Source organism: Carcharhinus amblyrhynchos, chromosome 3, assembly GCF_965287045.1.
Source record: "Carcharhinus amblyrhynchos chromosome 3, sCarAmb.v2.hapA, whole genome shotgun sequence".
NCBI classification, from domain to species: Eukaryota; Metazoa; Chordata; class Chondrichthyes; order Carcharhiniformes; family Carcharhinidae; genus Carcharhinus; species Carcharhinus amblyrhynchos.
The window spans coordinates 13897989-13924395 of record NC_137326.1 but is presented as its reverse complement, the minus strand read 5'-3'; the positions used below and the strand labels follow the sequence as shown (position 1 = coordinate 13924395).

The following is a 26407-nucleotide window of genomic DNA, read 5'->3' as shown; positions in this document are numbered from 1 at the left end:
TAGATATATCCCTGGTGGCACAGTTCATTGAGGCATTAATGCACCGTGGAATAGAGCTGTGAGATGTGACTCATACAAACTGTAATTCCCTAACCTATTGCTGTTGCACATTTCCTGGCAGTCAGTCAGATTAGTATTGACAGGGTGCTGAAAATAGGTCATGCAGCTATCCTGCTAGTGTGACATGGGGAAGGGGTATTGAGGATCAATAGAATTTAGAGAGTTGACACCATTTAATTGGATACCGGTTGAGACTGTATATTTTGAAATACTCTAGGTGCAAAGTTTCTTTTATTGAAAACAAAGGTTGATGCATGTTTGTCAAAGGAATTGTGCAATAACATGCTTAATTCTTGCATTTTATTCAGTTTGGGGATTGTATTTACCTGCGTATTCCAATATTCCTCATACACAAAATGGTATTTAGCGGGGGGGTGGGGGGAGCTGTATTTCAGCGTTTCTCTTTGGATGTCTTTAACATAAACATACAGCTTATTATTTCCATTCCATTGTGGTTATTTTTTGCAGACACAAATATTGGAATATTTCTTGTGACTTCCAGCTCAAAAATGTATGCATCATTGTTGAAGTATTTTCTCGAAAAAAATGTAGTCTATGAAGGCTATCTTCTCAACCTTACTTCTCTTTCCAATGTATTTTTCTTTTGCAGTGATGCACCATCCCTACCATTTCCTTGGAAATAGCTTGCTGTCCTGGGATTTTAAGAATGAGGTGAAGATCTCTATTCCATGGTTCCTTGGGCTTATGTTTCGAACACGTCACACCGAGGCTATACTGGTGCAGGCTCATGCTGGACAGTACACCACCATTGTCTGTCAGGTATTATAATCAATATATGCTTCTATTATTCAACCCTCAGCTCTTTGACTTCATTTACAGTCAGCTTTGGAGAAATTGCCTACAGTGCCAATTTCTAATGACTGGGGCAGGTAGTTTACCAAAGTTTCTGTTGGCCAAATATTCTTATCTACATTTATGTTCAACCACAACCAACATTATTAGTTCTCTCTGACACACACATGCGATCATATCCACACATATACATGTACCTTTATCTATAAAACTGATACTGACCTTTATAAAATTAAAAGTTTAGTGTGAGGATCTCAACCCATTGAAATTTTCCACCTTAAATGCTGACATTTTCAGAATTATGGGAAGACAAAATAGATACAAATTAAATGAACCAGGAATGGTAAATCAGTTGGCATGTTTTTTTCTGCTTGCAGATGTACACTTCCTCTCCATGGAAAAACATTATTAGAAATGTGGGAAGCCTGCCTGTCCTCCTTTCAGGGAACTGTATATGACTTTGATACCCCTGACATGCCATGCAAGCAGACGAGTCCCTCAGATACCTGCCTTCACGCAGGGAAGATGGTTTCAAAGGTTAGGGTTCTTTGTGTGAAGGCCAATAATTGAGGATTAGCTGGCCTGACTGACATTGCTAATTAGGGTAATTTTTGAGCAGATTGCTAAACTCACTCCACTTAGAACCTTGACAGCTGTTATTGAGAGGAAACATCCTTCTCGATAATTTGGATTTGATTCAAACCCACATATCTCAAATAAATAGAAGTGTGTTCAAGCAGTTGATTCTGTAATTTTCCTGCAGATAAATGGTTTTATATTTTATTCTTGCCTGAGGCATTCCCCCTTCTCTGCTTACTGTCCTTGATGACTTTAAATATAAGCTTTACCTTAACATGAGAACATATGGGTCAGACTTTCAAGAGCCAAGGAAAATTTAAAAAGTAGGACCTCTTAAGATACTAAGCTCTAGATTGTTCTGAGTGCACAGTGCCTGGAGAATGGAAATAGAAAGATAGGAGGATCGGTGCATATGCATAAGACATGGATAAGGCATAGTGCAGTAGGGAGTGCATTAGATTCTTAGGGCTTTGGGACCAGATCAGGGCCAGAATGCCCATTCAAAAGGAACAGGTTGCATCACAGAGGACTGGGAGCAATGTTCGCCCAGGGAAGTTTACTAGCATGATTGGGAAGGGTTTAAATAAATTGGGGATTGAGCACCAGCTCATAGATGTAGAAAAGAGGAGTAAAGTACAGAGTGTTGGCTAGTACTAGAGAAGGTAGTTGTGCTATATTGGATAGGAACAGTCTACGATGGACTGAGTGGAATACAAAGACAGGTGTAGAATATGTGTACATTAATGCACAAAATATGGAGCATGTTTGATAAGCTGCAAGTGGAACTTGGTGTTCAGGAAAACTATGTAGTCACAATATCGACAGACTGGAGGGGCTGATTGTGGACAAGTCCCCAGGACCGGATGGAATGCATCCGAGGGTTCTGAAAGAAATGGCGGAGGTTATAGTGGATGCCTTGGTGGTTATTTTCCAGACGTCGCTGGATTCCGGGGAAGTGCCGGAAGATTGGAAAACGGCTAATGTTACGCCGTTGTTTAAGAAGGGTGCCAGGCAAAAGGCAGGGAATTATAGGCCGGTTAGTTTAACGTCTGTGGTAGGTAAAATGTTGGAATCCATCATTAAGGAGGAAATTGCGAGGCATCTTGAAGGGAATTGCTTGATAGGGCAGACGCAACACGGTTTCATTAAAGGGAAGTCGTGTCTGACAAATTTACTGGAGTTCTATGAGGATGTGTCTAGGGCAGTGGATAGAGGAGAGCCGGTGGATGTGGTCTTTCTGGATTTTCAGAAGGCGTTTGACAAGGTACCTCACAAGAGGTTATTGCAGAAGGTCAGGGGACATGGAGTTGGGGGTAGGGTGTTAGCGTGGATAGAGGATTGGTTGTCAAATAGGAGGCAGAGAGTGGGGGTCAATGGGTGCTATTCGGATTGGCGGTTGGTGACTAGTGGGGTGCCCCAGGGGTCGGTGCTGGGGCCTCAGCTATTTACCATTTATATAGATGATCTGGAGGAGGGAACCGAGTGTAGGGTGTCGAAATTTGCTGATGACACCAAGATTGGGGGAAAGGCAAATTGTGCGGAGGGTGTGGAGAGTCTGCAGAAGGATCTAGATAGGCTGGGCGAATGGGCCAGGAAATGGCAAATGGAATTTAATGTTGGCAAGTGTGAGGTGGTCCACTTTGGTAGGAAGAATGGTAGGAAGGACTATTACTTACGTGGCGAAAAACTGCAGCAGGCGACGGTGCAGAGGGACCTCGGGGTCCTTGTGCATGAGTCGCAAAAACCCAGCTTGCAGGTGCAGCAGGTGGTCAGGAAGGCGAATGGGATGCTGGCCTTCATAGCGAGGGGGATTGAATATAAAAGTAGGGAGGTCTTGCTGCAGCTGTATAGGGCATTGGTGAGGCCGCAGCTGGAGTACTGTGTGCAGTTTTGGGCGCCGTACTTACGCAAGGATATTTTGGCCCTGGAGGGAGTGCAAAGGAGGTTTACTAGGCTGATACCGGAGTTGAGGGGATTGAGCTATGAGGAGAGGCTGAATAAACTAGGCTTGTACTCGTTAGAGTTTAGAAGAATGAGGGGAGATCTCATTGAGACGTATAAGATGATGAATGGGATGGATAGGATAGAGGTGGAGAGACTCTTCCCGCTCAAAAAAGACAGTAGGACTAGGGGGCACAGCCTCAAGATAAAGGGGAGGCGGTTTAGAACGGAGTTGAGGAGGAACTTCTTCACTCAAAGGGTGGTGAATCTCTGGAATTCTCTGCCCGTTGAAGTGGTGGAGGCTGCCTCGCTAAATATTTTTAAGAAGCAGGTTGATGGGTTCTTGATAAGAGAGGGGATTAAGGGTTATGGGGAGAGGGCGGGAAAGTGGAACTGAGCCACGACAGATCAGCCATGATCTTATTGAATGGCGGGGCAGGCTCGAAGGGCTAGATGGCCTACTCCTGCTCCTATTTCTTATGTTCTTATGTTCTTATATCAAAAAATGTGGATAAGAAATAGTGAGTTCTGTGTACTTAATGCTCAAAGATGTGAAATATCAAAAAACATGATGAAGGAAGAAAAAGCATTGGGGTGGCTATGTCTGATTAGGAGGAAAAAAAGTGTGTTGGAAAGTGAGGATGTCCTTGTGGGAACAAGGACAGAATCCATTTGGTTAAAGTTGAGGAGCATACTACTGGGGGTAGTCTATAGACTTGCGAATGTGAGCGAGACATAGAGGAGCAAATCCTCAAGGAAATCACATATATGAAATAACAAGTGAGTGGGGGATATTATTGTATTACCCAAATGTTGATCAGGATTATATTGCAGTAAAGGAAAGGGAGTTAGAGAAATTTCTGTAAAGTGTTCAGGACAACTTTCTTGATCAGCATCATCTTGATCTGCTGCTGGGGAATAAGGTAAGCTGAATCTCCCTGGTCCCATTGGGGAATTGGGCTTCAGTATGGGATCAAAAGAAATTTCAAAGAAGAATGTGTCAGGTATGGGGGTCGACATATTCCCATTCTCCTGGTAATATGCCTGGAGACAAATCATCACTCAAAGACTACTTGCCCACCAATGGTGGGTAGTCTTTTGCGCAAGTAATTGCCCGATTATAGGCTGAGTGGGCATGCTGCCGCGATCTTCCTGATGGTGGACAATCCCCAAACCCCCACTGAAGGCCAAGTCCAGCAGGTGCCTGGAGGTGACTTGACATTGGTTGGCTTAGATGGGGTCCCATGGGGCCTCCTACAATTGCTTGTACTGGAGTTAGAGCCCAAAAGCAGGCCATGGCTGCTGCCTTTAGTTATCCTGTCCCCCTTCACAGGGGTGATCCATCAGTTCTGGTTGGAGTTATTTTTTCGAACAGGAGTTATTTGTAATTTTTTTTTGCACTGATCTAAATCTCCTCAGAGGATGCCTCAAGGTGGAGGTACCCTTTCATTTGTCCTCTTGACAGTTGCAGTGCTTACGTTTGGCGGTGGGGCTATCGTCCGATTGGCCTTGCAGCCTCAGACCCACCTTGGGGTGATCCTCCAGTGAGTGCCTGACAGGATGGGGTCAGGATTTGGAAATGATCCAACTCTCCCTTGTGTTCTAAGCACAGAAGATCTCACCCCAAGTGCCTGTGGGAGAACACTTGGGTCGGAGCAATCATCACAGCATATAGTTTAGATTAGTAATGGAGGAGGATAATTGGAGGAAGGCTAATTGCAATGGCTGAGAGGGAATCCATCCAGAGTAAAATGAAGCCAAGTTTACAAGAAAAACAGCAACTGAATAATGGATGATCATCAATGAAGAGACATCCAGATATAGGCTAGGTACATTCCAATATGAGCGAAAGGCAATGGAATCAATGCTAGAGCTCTGGATGATGAGGGAGAGAGAGAATATGATGAAACAAATGCATATCAGGTGAATTCTTCAGGTGAGAACAAGGCCAAATACCACAAATTGAGGGGGCTGGAAGAGGAAAATGAGACTTGCAAAGGGAGAGTATGAGAATGCAGGAGCAGTAACATAAAGGTAAGCTAAAAATCTTCTACTGGCATGTCAGTAGTAAGTGGATAGTAAGAGATGAGGGGGATGGTTCTCCCAAAAAAAATTTAAGTGTCGAATTTGCTTAAAAACTGGATTAAACATCGCTGGTTTTTCAGCAGGAGTTTTAAAATGAATCTCCCGCATTCTGTGCACTATAGAGTGCCACAGCATGAATCATGCTGAAAATCAGTGGGCGGGGCCTTCTTGTTGGAGAGGCTGGCGGCATAGCACTGAACGGACCACTGCGCGTGCGCTGAGATCAGTGCATGCGCAGTGGCCCCACACAGCTGGCCTCCCAGCCAGTTGGCCAGCATAGCAACCCCACCCCCCCAATCGCTGGTCCCCCGACCTCACCACAGCCGATCCCAGCACTGTCGATTTCCACCCCCCCAATCCCCACTGATCTCCCCTCGGAGGCCCCACCCCTTGGCATTGCCTGATGCCCAGTGAGCAGTGCCAAGATGTCCCCTGGGCATTGGCATTTTGCTCCTTGGAACCCAGGCTGGCACTGCAAGGTGGCAATGTCCAGGGAGCAGGCCCCCTGCCCAGTGCTCGACACTCTGGGGGGCCTCAGTTGCCCTGTTTCACTCCAGTGGGGTCTGGCTGCAAATGGGGAGGTATAGTAATCTGCGCTGGAGTGAACCACTCCTGGCGGGGATGGAGACAGTAGCGGGCCTGGAGATTTCAGTCCCGGACCCATTAATAAGATTTAAATTGTAGGGAATTGAATTATGCAGCTCCGAATGGAGCTGATGGCACCAGAAATCCAGCGCTGGAGACTCACGGAGACCATGGTGCCCAGCAGGAAACCCATGAAACAGTCTGTGCTTGAATCTCCCAGTCCGATGCGCTACAAGAGCAGCACAGAGGGTGGGAGAATTGCCCCCAAGGTAGGGGCTGTTTGAGACAAATAAGTTCATGAATATGGAGATTTCGAGCAAAACTAGAATGCTTAGTGGTTACTTTATACTGGTGCTACAATGAAAAGGGATATTGACAAAATACCTTTGGAAGCAGAAATGGTAGAAATCATAGGGTGAAAATTGATCAGCAGGATGTCCACTACTGGAAAGGCTAGCCATGTTTAAAGTGGATAATTTGCCTAGTCCACATGGCTGGCTTTTCAGGTTACTAAGAGAATTGGGGTCGGAGAAAGAGGAGGGCCTTGCCATAAGCTTCTAATCTTCCCTTGATACAGTGGAGATACCAGAGGATTGGCAAGTGGCAACTGTGACACCCATACTCAAGAAAGGATGTAAGGACAATCCTTAAAACTGCAGACCAGTCAGTGTATGTGATGGGTAGTATTTGAGAAACACTGATCAGGGAAAAATGAACAGGCACTTGGAGAAGTGTGAATCAAACAATGCCAGCACGAGATTTGTGAGAGGCAGAGCATATTTGACGAATCTGAATCTTTTGCAGAAGTGGCAGAGAAGATTGATAATGGGAAATTAGCTGTTGTTGTCTGTATGGATTTTATGAAAATCTTTGATAAAGTACCATATAAAAGACTGGTTAACAGAATTGAGGCTCGTGGAATAGGTAGTTCACTGTCAGGTTGGGTGTAAAAAATTGGCTGAAGGACAAAAGTTGTGTGTTAAATGGTTATTTTTAAGACTGAAGGATGGTATGGACTGGTGCTCCTCAAGGGTCAGTGCCAGGGCCACGGCTTTTTTCCGATATGTAAATAGCTGACTTGGATATTGCAATACAGAGGAAAATGTTGAAATTTACTGATATTATCAAACTTGGAGTTGTGACAAACAGTGAAGGCGTTACAAATTGACTATAACTGAATACAGATGGACAAGCAGAATGAGCATCCACGTTGTAGATTAAATTTAATACAGAAGTTTGAAATAAAGCATTTTGATATGAGGAATGAGAACAGGCACAGTTATAAAATCTAAAGGGTATGCAGGGACCAAAGGATCCCGGTGCATTCATCTTTGAAGATGGCATGGCAGATTGAGAGAGTTGTTAGTAAAGCGTAAGGACTTTGGCCTTCATAAGAAGAGGTTCAAAAGCAGCAAACCAATGCTGAATCTTCGTAAAGATTTGGTTAGGCCACAACTGCAGTATAGCATTCCGTTCTGGTCACTACAGTTTGAAGTGGATGTAAAGGTTTTTGTAGAGATTTACGAGAATGGTTGCAAGGGTAAAGGAATTTAACCACGTCATAAGCTGGAGAATCTGGGGTTGTTCTCCTTGGAACAAAGGAGGTTGAAGAGACATTGATAGAGGTGCACAAGACTGCTAGGTTTAGATAAGGTAGACAAGCAAAAGTTGTTCCCATTAGCAAATGGTGGAAGGATTTGGAGTCACAGATTTGAGGTTTTGGGCAAGAGATGTGGGTAGTGCGTGGAGGGGGATGTTGGGTGGGATTGAGGGGAAGGGGGGGATTGGGGTGCAGTGGGGAATATATGCAGGAACTTTTTTTACACTGAGTGATAATGACCTGGAACTTGTTTATAAGGATGGTGAGAGCTGAGATGATGAATGTTTTCAAAAATAAATTGAATAGGCACCTCAAGGAACTTCTTTGCATAACTGAGATTCTGAGATCTGTCTTCTGCAGCCCCTGAGGGATTGACATGCTTCAAAAGTGTGGTGCCCAAAATTAGATGTAGTACTACTGCTTAGGCTTTACCACTGTTTTATAAAGATTTAGCAAACTCCCATGCTACATGTGTACTGTACATCCAAAAAGCCAAGGATCCTCTATGCTTTTTTCAGACTTTAAATTGTGTCCTACATCACTAATATACACCTCACAATGGGGTAAGATTTTCTTTGTTACTATTTCTAATGAAATTGTAAACGCAACCTTTTATAATGCACTGATGAGTTTATTAGAAATAACAAGCGCAAGTACTCAGCAGAGGTAAGGTGAATTTCTTCCAAAAATCGAGTTATTAAGATCAGGAATGCAATGTTCGAAAGAGTAGTAGAAGAGTAATCAGTAGCAACTTTTGAAAGATAAATACTAGAGAGGGTGAAAGACTATGGAGCAAATGCAGGAGGCGGACTAATTGGATAACTGTTTTAAACGGCTGACGCAAGAATGTTGGGGTAATTAGACTCCTTTTATAAAGTAAAGTCCTGTAAAAATAGGTCCCTTTTTTATTTTTCTTTACTAGAATGCATCTCCATGGTGTACAGTTGCGTGGTTATGAACAGCCTGACTGGGTTTCTAGATGCTCTTTCAGACTGGATGCTGTGCTGAGATGTGGGTAGTGTATGTTCTCTGGAAGGATCAGATTATTCAGCTGGGCTGAATCGATCTTGCGATTTGTTTCAGTTAGAGCTAACAAATGAAAATTTGTGAAGATGTCTTTACGATATTGACCAAATAATGCTCTTTTGTTCAGCTGCTTTTCAGCTGGAAGCTGAAAAATAATTTACTTGTTCGAAGAGAATCAGAGCTTCCGATATCCCACAGCTTTCCTCTGCGTCTCCCAGAAGCAGTAGCAGCCACCAGCACAGTGAATTAAGCAAAAGAAAGATAATTAGGCAGTAACATGCTTACATGAGGAGAACTTTTAAACCTTTCATCTCAGAAAACAGCATCATTACGGTTATTAGGATGCCTTTGGAATGTTAATCGGCTGTTGCCTCCATTTGTCACTTATTATTGGAAATTACATCTGCAGTCAATGACACAGATCAAACTGCTTTCCACATTTCTACACATTAACCCGTGATTCTGATTGCCACAGTAGGGTATTTTCTATCCCCAGCAGCTTCAATTCCAAAGGTGATGTGATCAGCAGAAAGAGCGCTGCCACTTTTTGCCAGAAAAATATGTGCGTGTTGTTGTCATGCTTCCACCTGTCACTTTCTCAGCTCCATCCCTATGATACAGCCATTAATCCTTGTCGCCAACAACAGTTTGCATTTATATAGTGACTTTAATGTAGTAACATGTCCCGAGGTGCTACATCAGAGTATTGTCAAATAAAATTTGACATTGAGCCACAAAAGGAGATATTAAGACAAATGACCAGAAACTTGGCCGACGAGAGAATGCTTAATGAGAGCCTTGAAGGAAGAGAGAAACTGAGGGGTTTAGGGCGAGGATATCAGATCTTGGGGCCTTGGCAGCTGAAGGCATGTCTGCCAAAGGTGTAGTAATTAAAATCTGGGCTGCTCAAGAGGCTTGAGTCGGAAGATCTTGGATATTTCAGAGGGTTATGGAAGAGGGAGATTATAGAAATAGAGAGGGGCAAGATCATTGACGGATTTGAAAACAGGGGTGTGAATTTTAAAATGTTGCTGAATTTCCTGCTCCATACTTGAATGTGAACCATGTTATTTAATCACTAGTTAGACCCTGTGTTCGTGATCAGCTAAGTGACTTTGAAATTGTATTTCTCAGATGCTGCACAAACACACAAGGTCCCAAAATTGCAGGCTGGAAGTGCACAGTCCATCATATTAGGTGACAATAACTAAATGAAGTCTTTTACCCTTGCCTGAAGTGAATGTCAGGGCCGTTATTTTTGTATCCACCTACCTGAGTTCCCTCTTCAAGATTAATTTGCCCTGCGGCAGCCAGTGCTGTGGTGTGCTGTGCTGCGTCACTCGCCTTTGGGACTGTCTGCAGCAATGAAAAGGTAAGTAACTTCCCCAAATGTGAAGCCAGGATGGTTTCCACCTCCACCCCACATTTAAATACTCTCCCAGTTGCCACCACACCTGACAATTGTTATTTGCGATTTTGGGCCCCCAATCCTAACCTAACTCCATTATCTGAGGACTGCTGCAACACGCTTTCCCATCAACATTTCCCATTTGCAATAAAGTAAAAAACACAGTATCTGGGCATTTTGAGGCTGAACGTGTTGGCTTTTGACCAATTTCTGGGCCTCTAAGTATTCCATTCACTTTAATGGCCTAAATTTGCTTAAAGGAACAAGTGCACATTTCCTGGAATTGGGAGAATTTACTGTGGTCATAAAGAAGTTGTTAGAGCACAGCATCTTTCCGCACGAGTTAATGCCTTGAATCTTTTTATCGCGGAAGATAATGCATCAATTGTCGAGCCAGTTCTGTTGATGTCTTACAGCAGTAATTCAATTATGGTTTCATTGAGAGAGTTATGATTCTGTAAAGGATGATGTGATCAACAAAAAGAAGTAACACTTTTGATGACATAACTGGTCTTCAATGAAATCCAGTATCAGTCAGATACGTACTTCTGTCAAAGGTTTATTTTTGTAAGCATTGTAATAACCAGACACATTTATTGTCTGCTAGTGTTTGAAGCCTTTGGAGAAGTTATATATTGAGTTGCAGCAGTTCTGATGAAGGCTGATGTCTCAAGGTGGAGATGATGTATAAAACAAAGCTGTGGAAATATTGAGGGGTGTTGGTGTTTCCAGTGCTCGGTATCAATAGAACCATTTAATTCCTAAACAATTTAGGATGAAGTCAGATTGGCAGCTGCTTTTGAGTGGATCAAATCATTTTTAGTCACTTCCTATTTTGGAAATTTCTTTTTATTTAGTATTCTACATTTGTAAATCTCTGACCTTTTAAGCAACAAATAAATATTTTCCTGTTCACTTGATCTTTGGCTTGTGTAACCTGATTGCGTCATCAGTAAATGCTCTTACCTGGTTGCCATCTAAAGACACCCATGCATTTGCACATTTGAATGTGTCACTGTTGGTGTAGTTGTATAAATACATGTTCCCTAAAGAGTAATGAAATAGATGCTAATGATTACTTGAAAGTGATCTTTTTGTGTGTGATGTGATAGAACAAATTCTACTTGATTAGCAGAACGCAATAGTTATCCCCTTTTGGAATGATCTTGCTTTGATTGTCCTACATATTATGGAACTTGCCATTATTCTGGCAATACTTTTCCCAATCTCAATTTGGTGTAACAAACTGTTAAAGTTTAAAGTTGAAGTTTATTTATTAGTCACAAGTAAGGCTTACATTGACACTGCAGTGAAGTTCCTGTCAAATTCCCCGAGTTGCCACACTCCGGCGCCAGTTGGGTCAATGTATCTAACGAGCACGTTTTTCAGACTGTTGGAGGAAACTCACGTAAACAAGAGGAGAACATGCAAACTCCACACAGACAGTGATCCAAGCCTGGAATTGAACCCAGGTCTCTGGCACTGTGAGGCAGCAGTGCTAACAACTGTGCCACTGTGCCACCCACTTGAAAGTGGAGTCATAGGTGGACAGGATGGTGAAGAAGGCATTTAGCATGCTTGGTTTCATTAGTCAGAACATTGAATACTGAAGGTGGGACATCTTGTTGAAGTTATACAAAATATTGGTAAGGCTACACTTGGAATACTGTGCACAGTTCTGGTCATCCTATTATAGAAAGGATATTATTAAATTAGAAGGAGTGCAGAAAGATTTACCAGGATGCTACCAGGATTTGATGGTTTGAGTTATAAGGAGAGGCTGCATAGATTGGATCTTTTTTTCTCTGGAGTCTAGGAGATTTAGGGGTGATCTTATAGAAATCTATAAAATAATGAGGGGCATAGATCACCTAGATAGTCAATATCTTTTCCCAAAGGTAGGGGAGTCTAAAACCAGAGGGCATAGCTTTAAGGTGAGTGGGGAGAGATACAAAAGGGTCCAGAGGGGCATTGTTTTCCACACAGAGGGTGGTGAGTATCTAGAACAAGATAGTAGGTACTGCCAGAGGTAGTAGTAGAGGCGGGTACAATTTTATCTTTTAAAAAGGGTTCAGATAATTACAAGAGTAAAATGGCTATCAAGGGATATGGGCCAAATGTGGGCACTTGGGACTTGCTTAAAAAAAGGCACCATGGACAAGTTGGGCCGAAGGGCCTGTTTCCATGCTGTAAAGCTCTATGACTCTATGACCTCAGTAACAGGAATGGATCTGCAGTAGCTGTTTAAATAACTCAACCTGTAATATGTGGTGTTATATAGATCTTCAGTGCAATATGAACGGAATTGTGACAGCTGTTATTCACGGTGTTACCTTCATCACCAATTTGTGCTGCACTGAAACTTTCATTATGATAATTTTGCAAACTGCATCAATGGGACACATTTGGGCTCTCAACATTCGCAATTCCCCTTTGCTGGAAAATGGTAGTGTCCATTGGGAGATCAATATCACCTTGGAACTGAAACTTGCAAATTAATATGTGACTTGAATGAGATGACTTTTTGAACTAATGATTTGGGAGAACTGATTTTACATAGCATCTTCAGTAACATCACAGTAAGTATTGACGCAGTGTCTGACATTCAACCATAAATATCTAGCACTTAGTACAGTAAATTGCCTCACGGAGTCAAATTCATTTAAAAAGGTGTATTACCATTAAACTATGCCACTTTAACTGGAGTGGGGGTTGGGGGGTGTGGGTGGGTGGTGGGAGGTGTGGGGGCTGGGAACATAGCAGGGTGAAAATGTCAGTATAAATTGTAGTGGAAGAATGTTAATGCGGATTGTGGGGAGAGTTGAGTTTCAACTTTTGACTGAGTCAGAGAGGAGCAGCAGAGTGGCTCGATGATTGGGCAAGGCAGGGAACTAATCATTTTAAAAACACTTTCAATAAAACCAGTCAACAGTTGGATTTTGCAACAGCATGTACCTACACAATTCCACAGCAGCCTGTAATTCCCATGTGAAAGCTGAGAGAAAATGTTAAGAATTTGATACCAGCAGCATACCGTGACAACAGTTTGACCCTAGTGCCCATTAATTTTGCATTGCTGTTGAATACACATAAAATCCTGCTGTGTAACTTTCTCATTTGTCTTCTGCTTATGATGATCCTTATTTTGCATTGTTTTTTGTTATGTATCAACCTTATTTAATTTTCTTTTTCTTTTTCAGCCCATTTGACATGAGTGTCTTTGTACTGCCATCCATTTTAACATCACTCCGCTGTACGTAATCCTGTTGCTGTTCTTTATAATACTGATATTGTTTTATGTTTCATAATTAAGTGTTAGCGAGTGAGATGCATGTTTTATGCTTTTGGTTCTTAGAGAGTAACTGTCCCTGATTTTTGCATTTATTGATGTTGAACACTGTGAAGTAACCTGTGTTTCCCTTTGGAAGCGATTTGTGACTCCCTTTGCGTTACTATGGAAAGAGGAAATTTGGCTTGTACAGTAGCCACTTACAAAAGTAACATCTGCTGATGAGTTACAGTTGTTGAGCAAACCATGTCTTGGCCACATGGCATAGGCTCTCTTTAGGAAATAAACTGTGGATGTAGCATTCAAATGGAGAAAAAGTTGTTTCCAAGGCCAAGCATCCATGTGTCTGGCAGGAAATTGCAACAGGGTGAAAGTTGTATCCCAGCCCCATGCCCTAGACTGTGGAGGACAACTTGAAACTTAACAAGAAGTACAAAAGCGTGAAGGTAAGCTAAATCTATTATGTAAATGAAAGATCATCCATCCAAGATTATTGTAACATAAGCATACTGTGATAGTGTAGTTTAAAGTACTACTGGACAACTGGTTAGTGATGCAGAGCAATAGAGTCAAGACCGGGATTCAGTTCCTGTGCCACTGAGGTTATTCATTAAGGCCTCGCCATCTCAACTTTGCCTCTCACCTGAGCTGTGGTGATCCTCATGTTAAATCACCATAATCAGCTCTCCCCACTCAAAGCCTATGGTCACCTGGGACTAAAGCGACTTTACTTTTACCTTTACTAATTGATTCCAATCAGTGCTTACATTAATACTTGCAGAATAATTTAGATTCCAATCTTTTTAAAAAGAAAAAGACAGGTGATTCTCCATTTCTAGAGAGCAGGGTTAATATAGGAGGTGAGATATTCTCGGGTGAGACCTATTTTCATTCACGTAGTGTTAGTCTCACAGATATGCCGCATTAATGATTTACATAGCAGGGTATAAACTGGCATTCATATGTCAAAGTATAGGCAGTAAAGACAAACATTCAAGCAGTAGACGCTGACATCAATGTGCAATTATAGTAATTATTATTATTGTCTAATGCCCCATTTATTCTCTTCACAGATAAGGACTCTAGCACTCCTGCTACTAGAATCTCTCCAGAACAAAAATACAAGAACAAGAAGGAGCATTGCCCTCCCACTTTTAGCAGCATTGTGCCACTTCCCTCACAGAATAGGGAGATGAAGCCAATGCAACTGATCATGAAAGGCTATTACCCTTGGTAGTCTTCTTGTGTATTTGTGGTGCTTTTTGGAGATCCAAGCACTGTGGACTTTCCCTAATCATATGTCCAAAACTTAGCTTTTCTAAAGAGCCCCTTGAGCAAAGAGTGGTGAACCACCTGTTTGATACGACCATTTTACTTTGCAATGCAGGAAGGGCAGTACGGCAAAATTAGGAAGTTCTGAAGAGATTTTTAACAATATAAGTAGGACTGTTGAGGATGCTTTCTCCCACCTGAGATCCAAGCTGTGGCAAGTGAAGGTCTTTGTGGTGTGTGTCATAACCTCTTTCAGTTATACCTTAACCACAATCTGTGTATCGCGTGACAGATAAATTGCAACTATCAATTAAATGGTGCTTGAGTACCATAGGGGCTCATCCTCCTGTTATGCGAAGGAAAATCATGCAAGAAGTTTGTTAATTGGGTCTGATGCAGACCCTCATGGACACAAATGCAAGAATGAGTGTCTGTAGAACACATCTCTGACTCAACGACACACAACAACATCTCAAAAAGTTCTCGCTACTCATAATGGTGGTTTGGATTGCTTGGGTTGGGTCAGAGCCCCTGCCTGCCTAGAAAGAAATAAAGGTATTCACTGAATGTGGAAATAGATGAAGACTCTCAGTTTTGAGGAGAAGCAGGAGGCCCTCAATTAATCCATCTTACCCATTCATTTGCAGGCATCCTTTTCCTTTGCACACGAATGCAGCTTTTCCCACTTGACATTCTCCACGTACATCCGATTAAAAGCACACAGGGAGACTCAGGCAGCGATTTGTACAGTAACATTTCTTAGTTAAATAAATGTTGCCATTAATTAAAGCCTCATGCTGCCTATGTCAGTTTTGTAAGCATCAGAAGATAGCAGCAGGTGCTCTCCGAGTTATTGTTAAGTGCAGGATAGTAATACGCGGTCCCAGTGCTGCAGCTCAAGGGAAGATGCTATCCGTAACTGCCATCAGTATTCTTAGGCTTCCAGCTGTTCTTGTTTCTCAGGGTGAATGTTACTTGTCCTTGTTCTGCTCTTGCACTGATGCCTATGATCGTTCAAAGCTGCCTTATGTTTATGCCTCACTTTTTTTGAATGTTGCATTTACGTAATTGCCAATTTGGTAACCTTTACAAGGCATGCAGAAGATAACTGCCATAAAATTCCGGGCAGCTGAAGTGCACTTCCAGCGTGCCAGAAGCCTACTCGATTATCCACCAAATCTGGCCATAAAATTCAGTCTGCCACCACTCAGCTGTACTGTGGGTTTATCTAGAGGGATAATAGGGTGTACGTGCTGCAGATCACCCCAGCGCCCAGTCTTCAAACTCGAAGTTGAAATCTCTATTTTTGAACTGGTAGAGGTTGTAGTTATCATAACTAACCTTGGGAAAGTACACTTAACCTGCATTATTGTGAACTGATGGTCACATGCCACAATACACTGAGGGAGCAAAAGACCTTTGCGTACATCATGCCTTATCCAATGATGCCCAGTTAGCTACATGGTAAAATCAACTTTACCTTAACGTCTAAAGATACATACAAGCTGTAGAAGCCTATTATCTTTGGAATTGCAAGAGCTGCTCTGTGCCAAAGTTGATCCATGGTAAAGTAGCACATCAGTTATTTATTTTATAGCTCAGTGGATTTGATAGCAACTCTCCCTTTGATGTTCTGTGTGAACTTCTACAAGCTACCAGTCACATGGGAATTGAGGCTTCTCATTACCGCATTGACTGCAGGGAGGTCACTGTTGACTAAAGGCTGTTCGTTCAACTTTTCCAGGAATTTGATCAAGCATGTAATTACATCCCTAGACAGTACTCATCTTTAAACATACTGCTTCTCTGATAGGGACAAGTAGCACATTCTTATCTTGGTGCAGGTCAGTCTTGTATGTAGCCTTCACTGCTGTTCAGCCTTTCATCTGTGCAGCAGTCAAAGCCCATGTAGATTGCAGCTATATGTTCATTAGTGTATTTCCCCCATCACCGGTATCCACTATTCCTCTGTCCACTCCCAACCCACAACCAAATCTGAATGAATCCTTCCCCACCAGCCGCCCACCCCCATGAGGTTCCCACTGGGGTCTGCCCCTTGGCACAGATTAGCACTTCCGGGGGGCATTGCCAGGCCAGTGCTTGGCCATGTCCCTCTCACCTGAGGGCTATACTTCCTTTTGCCTCAGAGGGAGACCCCCCCCTCAGATGTTTGGGTCACATTGGAACGGTTTGGAGATTTGGCGGGGGGGTCAATATCTGATGAAGGGGTGGGTTAATAATATTAAAATGAATGGAAATATATACAAATAAGCATGAACTTGGTGACGTCTCCAGCAAGGGGTGGCGAACATCCACAGTGATGTTCTCGCCAGTGAGAACTGCGACCTCCGGATTTCAAGGCCTCTTTGGGCACCTCGCAGATGGTGAACGTAAGCTCAAGATACTGCCCCTGTTTATTTCCCTCATGTTTTTTCTGAGCGTTTGTTCAGACAATAATTTCTCGGTTTAATCATTTTGCTGTGGGTGTTAAGCCTTCCCTCTCATTTGCTATGAATGAAATAAGTTTTTCATTCGACTATCTTCTACCCGCCAATGCATTTACTGTGATTGGACATTGGGAGAATATTTTGAATTAATTGCTCCTGTCGCAGAGCTTTAAATGCTGGGAACACATGTCAGAAATTTGGCCATAATACCTGAATTTCTGATGCAAACTTCCATTGTGTGAAATCGTGTCACCTCAGGTGCTAGCATTGGAAATGAGATTGTGTCTTGTATTCCAACTGCAGAAAGATTACTAGGGATAACATCCCTTTGCAATACTATTGGCAACAAGGTGTTGCCCAGTTCACCCCGTGTCTGCATCATTCATTATAAAATGGTCTGCCTTTACATTGAGGCTTTCTTTACGGCATTAGGTATATGTTTACTTTAGCTTAATTATAAAGTTTTTAAAAGGATTGTAAGGACTATTTGCAAGCAATTGTGTTTGTCCGCTCACAGAAACCTTTTCAGCCTTTATTAAACTTTTAATTATTTGCTGCTGATGGAGACTCAAAATACTTCAAGCAGATCAGCTTTAAACACTGTTTTACTATATAAAAAAACGCTCTTGGAATTCCCTACCACTGTCAGATCTCAGGAAAGGCTTTGTTGTCATTCTTCCAATCATGACCTGGTGAACTGTTTAGTTTATCTGGATTTATCAGGCTGCACCAAAGATAACTGTTTCAAAGATCAGCAGCTATTCTGTAGCATACATTTAAAGGAAAAAGATGGCATTTTTACTTCAATACTTTAAAGAAACAAAACATTCCAGGCAGCATACATCTAAAATAAAACAGAAAATGCCAAAAATAGGCAGGACATTAGCCAAGATCATTGGAGAGAACATAATGTTTCATTTAATGTCAATGGAATTAATGCTTCAAGTTCACAGCATTTCGTCAGATTATAAAGAAGTTACAGAAGAATTATTTGTAAAGAAACAGAGTGAAAGGGAGGAGGGTATGAATATCTACAGAGAAGAGAAGTGGAATAGTCAAATGCTTATGTGGAAAATGGGAGATGGTTAAATAATTGAAGAAGTATTAACAAAAAGCAAACTAAAATAAATTTGAGATCTTGAGAATATGAATAAATTAGGCAGTTGAGCTGATCTGAAATAGAAACAAAAGCTAAGCAAAGTGGAAGCTGTAGTTAACATATGTTATTCATTATTAAATCAGTAAGTTCAGAGTACTGCAAATTTCCCAATAGGAAGGTAAGGGCCAGGAGACGGCAGCGGGATCACCAGTTTCCCAAGCACTTTTGTTTAAGAACAATCAGCTCCTTGCTGGAAATCAGCGCAGAGCTGATCATTGTATGGAAATATCATTGAAATTAACATTTCCATATGATTAGCGGGCCCAGGATGGTATCCTCTGGGCCCACCAGTGTCCCCACCGGGCAGTGCAGAGGTGGGGCCAGAAGAAATATACTGGGGCGGGGGCGATTGGTGGGGGGACCCACTGCCACTCTGCAAGTGGGATTGGTGGGAGAGAGAGGGAGGAGGGTATTCAGCACTGGCCATTGGGGCGGGAGAGAGTGGTCGGGGCTGGCCCATGGGGCCAGTGATCTGGGTGAGCAGGACAGGAGGCCACTGCGCATGCACTTATCTCCACTCTGACAGATCGCCACATGCGCAGTGGCCCACTCAGTACAAAGCTGCTGGCCTCTTGGGTGAAAATAAGCCCTGCCCCTGTTTTTCAGAGTAAATCACTGAGGCACTCAGTGACGTTCAGGTCAGTATACCCAAAACTGGGCTGGAAATACTCCTGTTTTCCCACCTAATGGCCACTTAGTTTTGTTTTGGAAGAATCCTGGCCAAGATGTCTATTCTGAAATGTGTATTGAGCTTCGTTGGAACAGTTTAGAAGGTCAAAGATGGAAAGCTCATATGGGGAAGGGAAGTTAAAGTAGCAAGCAAAGAAACATGGGAGTGTGGTTGCAGACAGATCAAAGATACTTAAAAATGCATTTGGCCTTTGAAACATTAGGAGACTGTGCTATGACCATCACACGTTCTATAGCAGGTTGGTGCATGTGCATGTAACCGCTATCCCACATGGAAAGTGTGTTTGGGACATGAAAGGAAGTGAACTTGTTTGAGACAATGTCCTGGGGGAGAAAAAGGATAGATGATATAAGTGGTGCATAAGTGAATCAGGGCGGCACAGTGGCACAATGGTTAGCACTGCTGTGTCACAGTGCCCAGGGACCCAGGTTCAATCCTGGCCTTGGCTCACTGTGTGGAGATTGCATATTCTCCCTGGATCTGCGTGGTTTTCCTCCCACACTCCAAAGAAGTGCGGATTAGGTGGATTGCCCCCTAGTGTCAGGAGGATTAGCAGGGTAAATGTATGGTGTTATGGGGATGGGGTCTGGGTGGGATTGTTGTCAGTGCAGGCTCGATGGGCCAAATGGCGGCTGCCTGCCCCATAGGGATTCTGTGATTCCATGTAATTGGTCCTTTTGAAAAAAGAAAGGGGAAGATGTGTTTCAAAGTATGATTGGAGGTCACAGCAGAAGTAAAACCTGGTGAATGTAGAGACTGAGTGGAAGGCGAAGACAAGAGCATTCCCCAGGTTGTTGGGGGATGGTGTGAGGGAAGAAGTATAGGAAATGATATGGACCCAGTGCAGGGTCTTTCACAGCAGAATTAATTCTGCAATGAGAACATTTCAGTGGTTTGTGTGGAAAATGGCCTAATTTAAGCATAGAGACTGGGAGAAAGGAAGGGAGTGCTTTCAGGAAGTGGTGGAAGAAGTCCAATTTGGTTACTGTTAGAGTGAACGGGCTTGTAATGGGCCTTTGCTGCCACAAGTACAGTTATTTGGGATCGACTTGGGACCAAACCCGTACCACCTCTTCACCTCCAGTATTATGAAGAGAGCCATCTTGAACATAAATTAGTAGGCATTACATTGAAGGTGCCAATTGGCATCAGCTGAGCTCCAGTGCCACCATCTGTTGCACGTCAGTAGAGTATTAATTGATAGTCTGTTGTCTCAACATTGACTGGCACTGAGCCATAACTAAAGAACAAGAGCCATTCTTTGGCACTGCCTGAGGAATGGTCCTACTTGCAAATCAGCATCATATATTTTCTCTCACAATGCATTCTGATTGCTGAGTGTAACAAAAATCATGGGATGGCAGTTTCACTTGGACACTTAACTGGGATTGGCACAACAGCTGGTAGTCAGAGTAAGACCACAGAAGTAGAGAATCCACTGAACATTCTTCAGAATACCTAACATCTCCAGTTGTTGCACTCATTGGACAATTGGGCAATCACTAACTCCTTGTTGACTTGAGGATTGCAAGTGTACATGTTCTAACTGTTTGCCTGATTTCTATTCTCCCCAACATATTTAAGAAGCACTGGGAACCCCAACTTTTTGACACTCATTGAGCACGGTGTGCTGATGCTGCTCTAATGAGAATGACCTTCTGTTTCAGTTGTCATGTGAGAGTTTCCTTGTGAGGATGAATTCTAACAATCCTGATTCTTAAATGTTTTCTCCAGGATTATATTTATAATTGTAAAACTACTTGGACAAAATGTTTTCAATAATATTACACTAAGAGTTCAAATTTAAACTATTATCTTCTCTAATTTAGGTGTATCTTCAACCAAATTAGCATTGTAGATGTATTCAGATAGGAGTAATGAAGGCCTTGGTTAAACTTCTTCTGGTTTTCTTGGGATAATTTCCTCATCCTTTGCTTCATTGAAATCAAAATAGAAATAATGTTTCCTATTCCGTCCTTTAATTCATGTTTAGAACTTTAACACTCTTTGCATTTATTGATTCAGCAGGTTTCTGTCACAGGTTGCCAATCAACTATTTTCAGTGCAAGACACTGGTGGAGTCCTTAGACCTCTTCAAAGGTTTCTGTCCAAAATGGTTTCTCATTCCCATCTGTAGCAACAATAATTATTTCACTCTTGAATCTCCTCAGCTGGTTCGGAATGCCTGTTTTACTCAGGGAAGCATCAAGAACTGTGACATTCTGATGTTAATCTGTAATCTTAAAATTCTGGCTAAGACAAATTAAAGCAAAAATTATCCAAGTTAGTGGCTTGGTTAACTAGCCAAAAATCAGACCAGGAGCTCCGTAAAGAAGTATTTCATTCATTTTGGAGCAAACTTGTGACCTAATCTCAAATTTAATAGGCAGGGAGGACCCTCATTTTAGCAAGTCTGTCAAACAGTGATGCAGCAAATGAACAAAGACAGATTAGCTGTCTTGTTGAGACATCCTGAAGAATTCCTATTTTGATTCCACTTAATATCTTGCAGACAACTTATTTATGTTGGATCAAAACAGAATGGCATTTCTCAGGCAGACCGTGGTTATACACACTTTTGTCATGGGAGGATCCCAGGGGGATATCTACTGTCAATACTAATCTGAAGAACATCTTAAACCAAAAATAAACCAAAAATCAACCTTCATGTTTTTGTCCAGAATGCAAATGCTTATCCCATTAAATCCATCAGCGGGCAGACGAGGTCTGTATTTTGGAAATAAAAAATAACCTATAACCTTCATGTTGTAATCCGGGATGCAACTCACGTCCAATTACACATAGGGGAATAATATTCTTGCTTGCTCTTGAACTCTTCCTTTGTATATTGCGTCTCTCTCTATTGCAGTTGGGAACAAGTTATCTCTTTCGGTTTTGCTTTGTCGCTTTCCCCCTCCTCCTCCTCCATCCACTCCCCATGGTCTACATTTGTTTCTCTGTTTGCCTATCTTCTTAGACTGTCTCTGTTTGACTGCCTCCATCTGTCTTTCTTCTCGGGCAGCCAATTTCATCAAAAGGAGCCAGAATAAATAATCTCTGTATATCTTTCTAATGCTTTTTCATTTCATTTATTTTTCTGTCTTTGGCTTTCAGTATCGTGAGGCTTGTGATATACAGCTGCAATGCTAGATGCAATAACCTGACTCAGATTTGGCCTTGACAGATGGCAAAGAAGGTTTCAGTCTGACTGTTTATTTTTTCCCCTTGTCGCTACCTCTTCAAGTATATAATTCTTCTTCTAATTCCACCTTTTTCTTGCTGTTAACTATTCACAGCTTTACTGACAGAAACGCTTGATAATTGTATTAACTAAGATTCATGTTTATTCTCTAGTTATAATTATTTTTTGTGCACTCAGTAAAATTCTGTAATCATTTGTTACTTAAGCAAAATTGTAGTATATTGCCGTGTATCGGGGGATTTCTTCTAGTTTGGATTCAGATGTAAATTAAATTTGTGTTGCATTGCGATTTGATAGCTCTTCAAGGTATTAATGTGTTTACTTTCATTGAATCTCTGCAAGAAAATTCACAATTTTAATGGATGCTTGAAATTAAAGATAATGTTTTTTAATATTGCGCAATCTTAGTATAATCTTGCTGTAAATATTGATATACGAATCTTCTAACATCTTATTCATGATTTTCCAGCAAAATATCATTTCTCTGCCATATCGTGGCCTTATCAACAGTATTACCCCTTAAAATGTCATTTTGATCTAAATGATCTTATGGTTAATTGCCTTTCCATTACTATAAGTACTTTATTACTTAATTGTGGAAATTGAGGGGTGAGCAGAGATGGTCATGACAGGCCCAGTGTAATTCATAGGATTAGTCAATGTTATATGTTACAGGTAGGTGTCGGAGTGATACAGATACCTTCTCAATTTCAGTATCATCTTGTTTCCTTTGGAACATTACTGCAAAGCTTCAAATTTGCAATTTGGATTAAAAATGATTCAATTTGTGTGACCTCCAGATTAGTGAATGTTGTGAGTGTTGTGTAACCATGTCAGCCTTTACATTAGCAATAGACAGACTGAGGGGACAGTTTTTTGGAACGTTTATATTGATCAGACTAACTTACATTTGCAAGCTTATCACACTGTCAAAAAATAGACAGAGGGTCAGGAGAAAGAAAGTAAGTTCTTTTGGAACAGTGTTGGAATAGAAAAATCAAGTCATATTGGATAGGAAAATGTGTCCGTGATAGGAGCATCAATATAGGAGAGAATGCAGAAAAAGCAGTAATGTAAATAAAGCTAAATGTTCTTACAATTATTTTGATTTGCAATTCTACTTTAATTTTATAGTTAACAATTAATTTACAATAAATTCACTTGAGATATTTGAATGGTTTTATTAAAGAATGTGGTTATTTTCACATTTTAATTTGAGCTGAAGCATTACAGAGTTTGATCCTAAGCCGATTCTCATTCCTAAAAATCTTACAGCAGATTTTTATATGGAACAAAGCATAAAAAGTTTTGCAGCCTAAAATACTCTCAAGATTCTAAGAACTCATGTCCCTATTACCCACGATATCATTGGAACCCAGAAGTACATTGCGGAATCACTGGAGCCTCTTTATCCTCATTCATGACTTGGGTATATTTCATAAATTGCTTAAAGGTTTAGTAAGGTTAAATCTTTTTCATTTGCCTGTGTAGCACGTGTCATTCCCTGGCCAGGTTGATATCAGTTCTCATTGCTAGGAGATGAAGAGATGGCTCTGTGTCAAGCTTTCACTTTTTGCCTCAACTGATTTTAAGTGGGTTAATAGAGGAATCTGGTCATTTTCCATTAAAATCTGCTTTTTTCTGTGTTGTCACATGATTATTGATAAACTAATCCATAATTTCTAATTGTCCTACACTTTCTGCTCTTGAATTGTTTTCAGTTGGACTCAGGCCACTTATCATTTGCTGTCAATCGAGGGACCAGTCGGACTGTAAGGTTACTGCTGAATAGAATGCCATTGAATGATGGGAGGTGGCATGATCTTCAACTAGAGCTACGAGATGTGAGGAATGGGCGTGATATACGATACATAGCAACCATCACTATTGATTTTGGACTTTATCAGGTCAGACTGATTTATTTGTTGCTATTGTGGAGAGTTATATCATGTTGGGGAAATTGTTTAGAAATTAAAAGCTGAGGAGGAGCCCATTCGACTCATCATTACCTGTGCTGGCTCTTAGAAAGAGCAATCATGCTTGGACCCACATCTTAAAGTTTATTTCTTAGTCACAAGTAGACTTACATTAACACTGCAATGAAGTTGCTGTGAAAATCCCTTCGTCACCACTCTGGTGAATGTTATGGTTCAGGTCAGAAACTCCAAAGTGTTTTATGGAACTTGCATGGCTCATAAGTTTTGCACCTTGAATTTGGCTAGGATAAACATGATATGTTTCTCTTCAGGTATGATTCAAATAACCCACTAAGGAGCTTTAATCAAACAAAGTTTAATTAAGACTATAGTTAACTTGTATGGAAAGAAAATTAGCAATAACTTTTATCAACTACAAACAAAAGCAAAACAACTACAATAATCTATAACCCTTAACAAATATCTCTAAGGTGTTCCAATCAAATAAAAAAATCCTTGCCATAGATAAAACCCTTCCCATAGGTTTAACATAGCAAAGACGTGACGTGATACTGGAACCAAGTCCTTTTGGGTTGGAGAAATCTCTCTGTCCTGTATGTCCTAGCAATCCTCTTGATACACCGGGAACAGTTTGAAGTCACAACAGCTTCCCAGAACACCAGCGAGACACTTGGCAAGCAACCAATAGCAGATTCTTTCCTTCAGGAAGGCAAGATGCACTGCTTTCAGCTAACTGGCAGAATTTCCAAAACCAGAGAGAGATAGAGACACTTCTTTTCAGCATGATACCCCTTCTAAAACTAAAGCTTGCAGCTCAAAACTGATAATGAAAGAGCCCCTGTCAACTGACCTGTCAATCGACCTGTCAATCATTCTTCCTCCTAACAATACAGAGTCATGAAAGTTCCCAAAGTAAAAATTAACGGCTCCTATTTAAGTCATTTAAGGAGCAATAAAAGGACTCCTCATTGACAGCTTGGCAACAATGACGTCATCTAAGGCTGTGAGCTGCAGAGAGCGTTGTTTTAAAAAAATCTCTTAAAGGTACACTAATGTCACAATATACTGAGGGAGAATTTAGCATGGCCAGTGCACCTAATCAGCATGTCTTTGGACTGTGAGAGGAAATCCACGCAGACACGGGGAGAACGTGCTGACTCTGCACAGTGACCAAAGCCGGAATCGAACCCAGGTCTCTGGCACTGAGTGGCAGCAGTGCTAAATACTGTGCCACTGTCCCACCCCTTGCTTTCTGTTTGCAACTTTAATTTCTTCATTTCTCAAGCGCTTGTTCAACTCTCTCAAATTATTGTTGAAATCAGCTATGCCACCTTATCAGGTAGAGCTTTCCAGATCCCAACAACTTTGAGTGAAAACTTCTTTCCCCTGTAAATCTGTTGCCAATGATTTTGAATCTAGTTAATGACTGTTATATTTCTGACAGCCAGATTGGTGAAGGATGAATCCAGAGCCAATCTTTACTCTTTTTTAGATTTATTCACAAACATACCCCTCACTCAACCACAGCACAGTGTCAATAAGTGTCCCTTTATATAAGAACATAAGAAATAGGAGCAGGAGTAGGCCATCTGGCCCTTCGAGCCTGCCCCGCCATTCAATAAGATCATGGCTGATCTGTCGTGGCTCAGTTCCACTTTCCCGCCCTCTCCCCATAACCCTTAATCCCCTCTCTTATCAAAAACCTATCAACCCGCTTCTTAAAAATATTTAGCGAGGCAGCCTCCACCACTTCAACGGGCAGAGAATTCCAGAGATTCACCACCCTTTGAGTGAAGAAGTTCCTCCTCAACTCCGTTCTGAACTGCCCCCCCTTTATCTTGAGGCTGTGCCCCCTAGTCCTACTGTCTTTTTTGAGCGGGAAGAGTCTTTCCACCTCTATCCTATCCATCCCATTCATCATCTTATACGTCTCAATGAGATCTCCCCTCATTCTTCTAAACTCTAATGAGTACAAGCCTAGTTTATTCAGCCTCTCCTCATATCTCAACCCCCTCAACTCCGGTATCAGCCTAGTAAACCTCCTCTGCACTCCCTCCAAGGCCAAAATATCCTTGCGCAGGTGCGGCGCCCAAAACTGCACACAGTACTCCAGCTGCGGCCTCACCAATGCCCTATACAGCTGCAGCAAGACCTCCCTACTTTTATATTCAATCCCCCTCGCTATGAAGGCCAGCATCCCATTCGCCTTCCTGACCACCTGCTGCACCTGCAGGCTGGGTTTTTGCGACTCATGCACAAGGACCCCGAGGTCCCTCTGCACCGTCGCCTGCTGCAGTTTTTCGCCACGTAAGT

General features: G+C 41.8%; 1 protein-coding gene across 1 annotated transcript in view; it reads left to right on the top strand.

The window, feature by feature from the left end:
* The window catches only part of celsr3 (cadherin, EGF LAG seven-pass G-type receptor 3), a 241665-nt gene that overhangs the window by 102188 nt on the left and 113070 nt on the right, over window positions 1–26407 (top strand). Inside the window, exons 10-11 of the mRNA XM_080186571.1 lie at window positions 671–840; window positions 23879–24064. Of these exons, the coding sequence (XP_080042697.1) occupies window positions 671–840; window positions 23879–24064 (356 nt within the window). The remainder of the gene's footprint in view (window positions 1–670; window positions 841–23878; window positions 24065–26407) is intronic.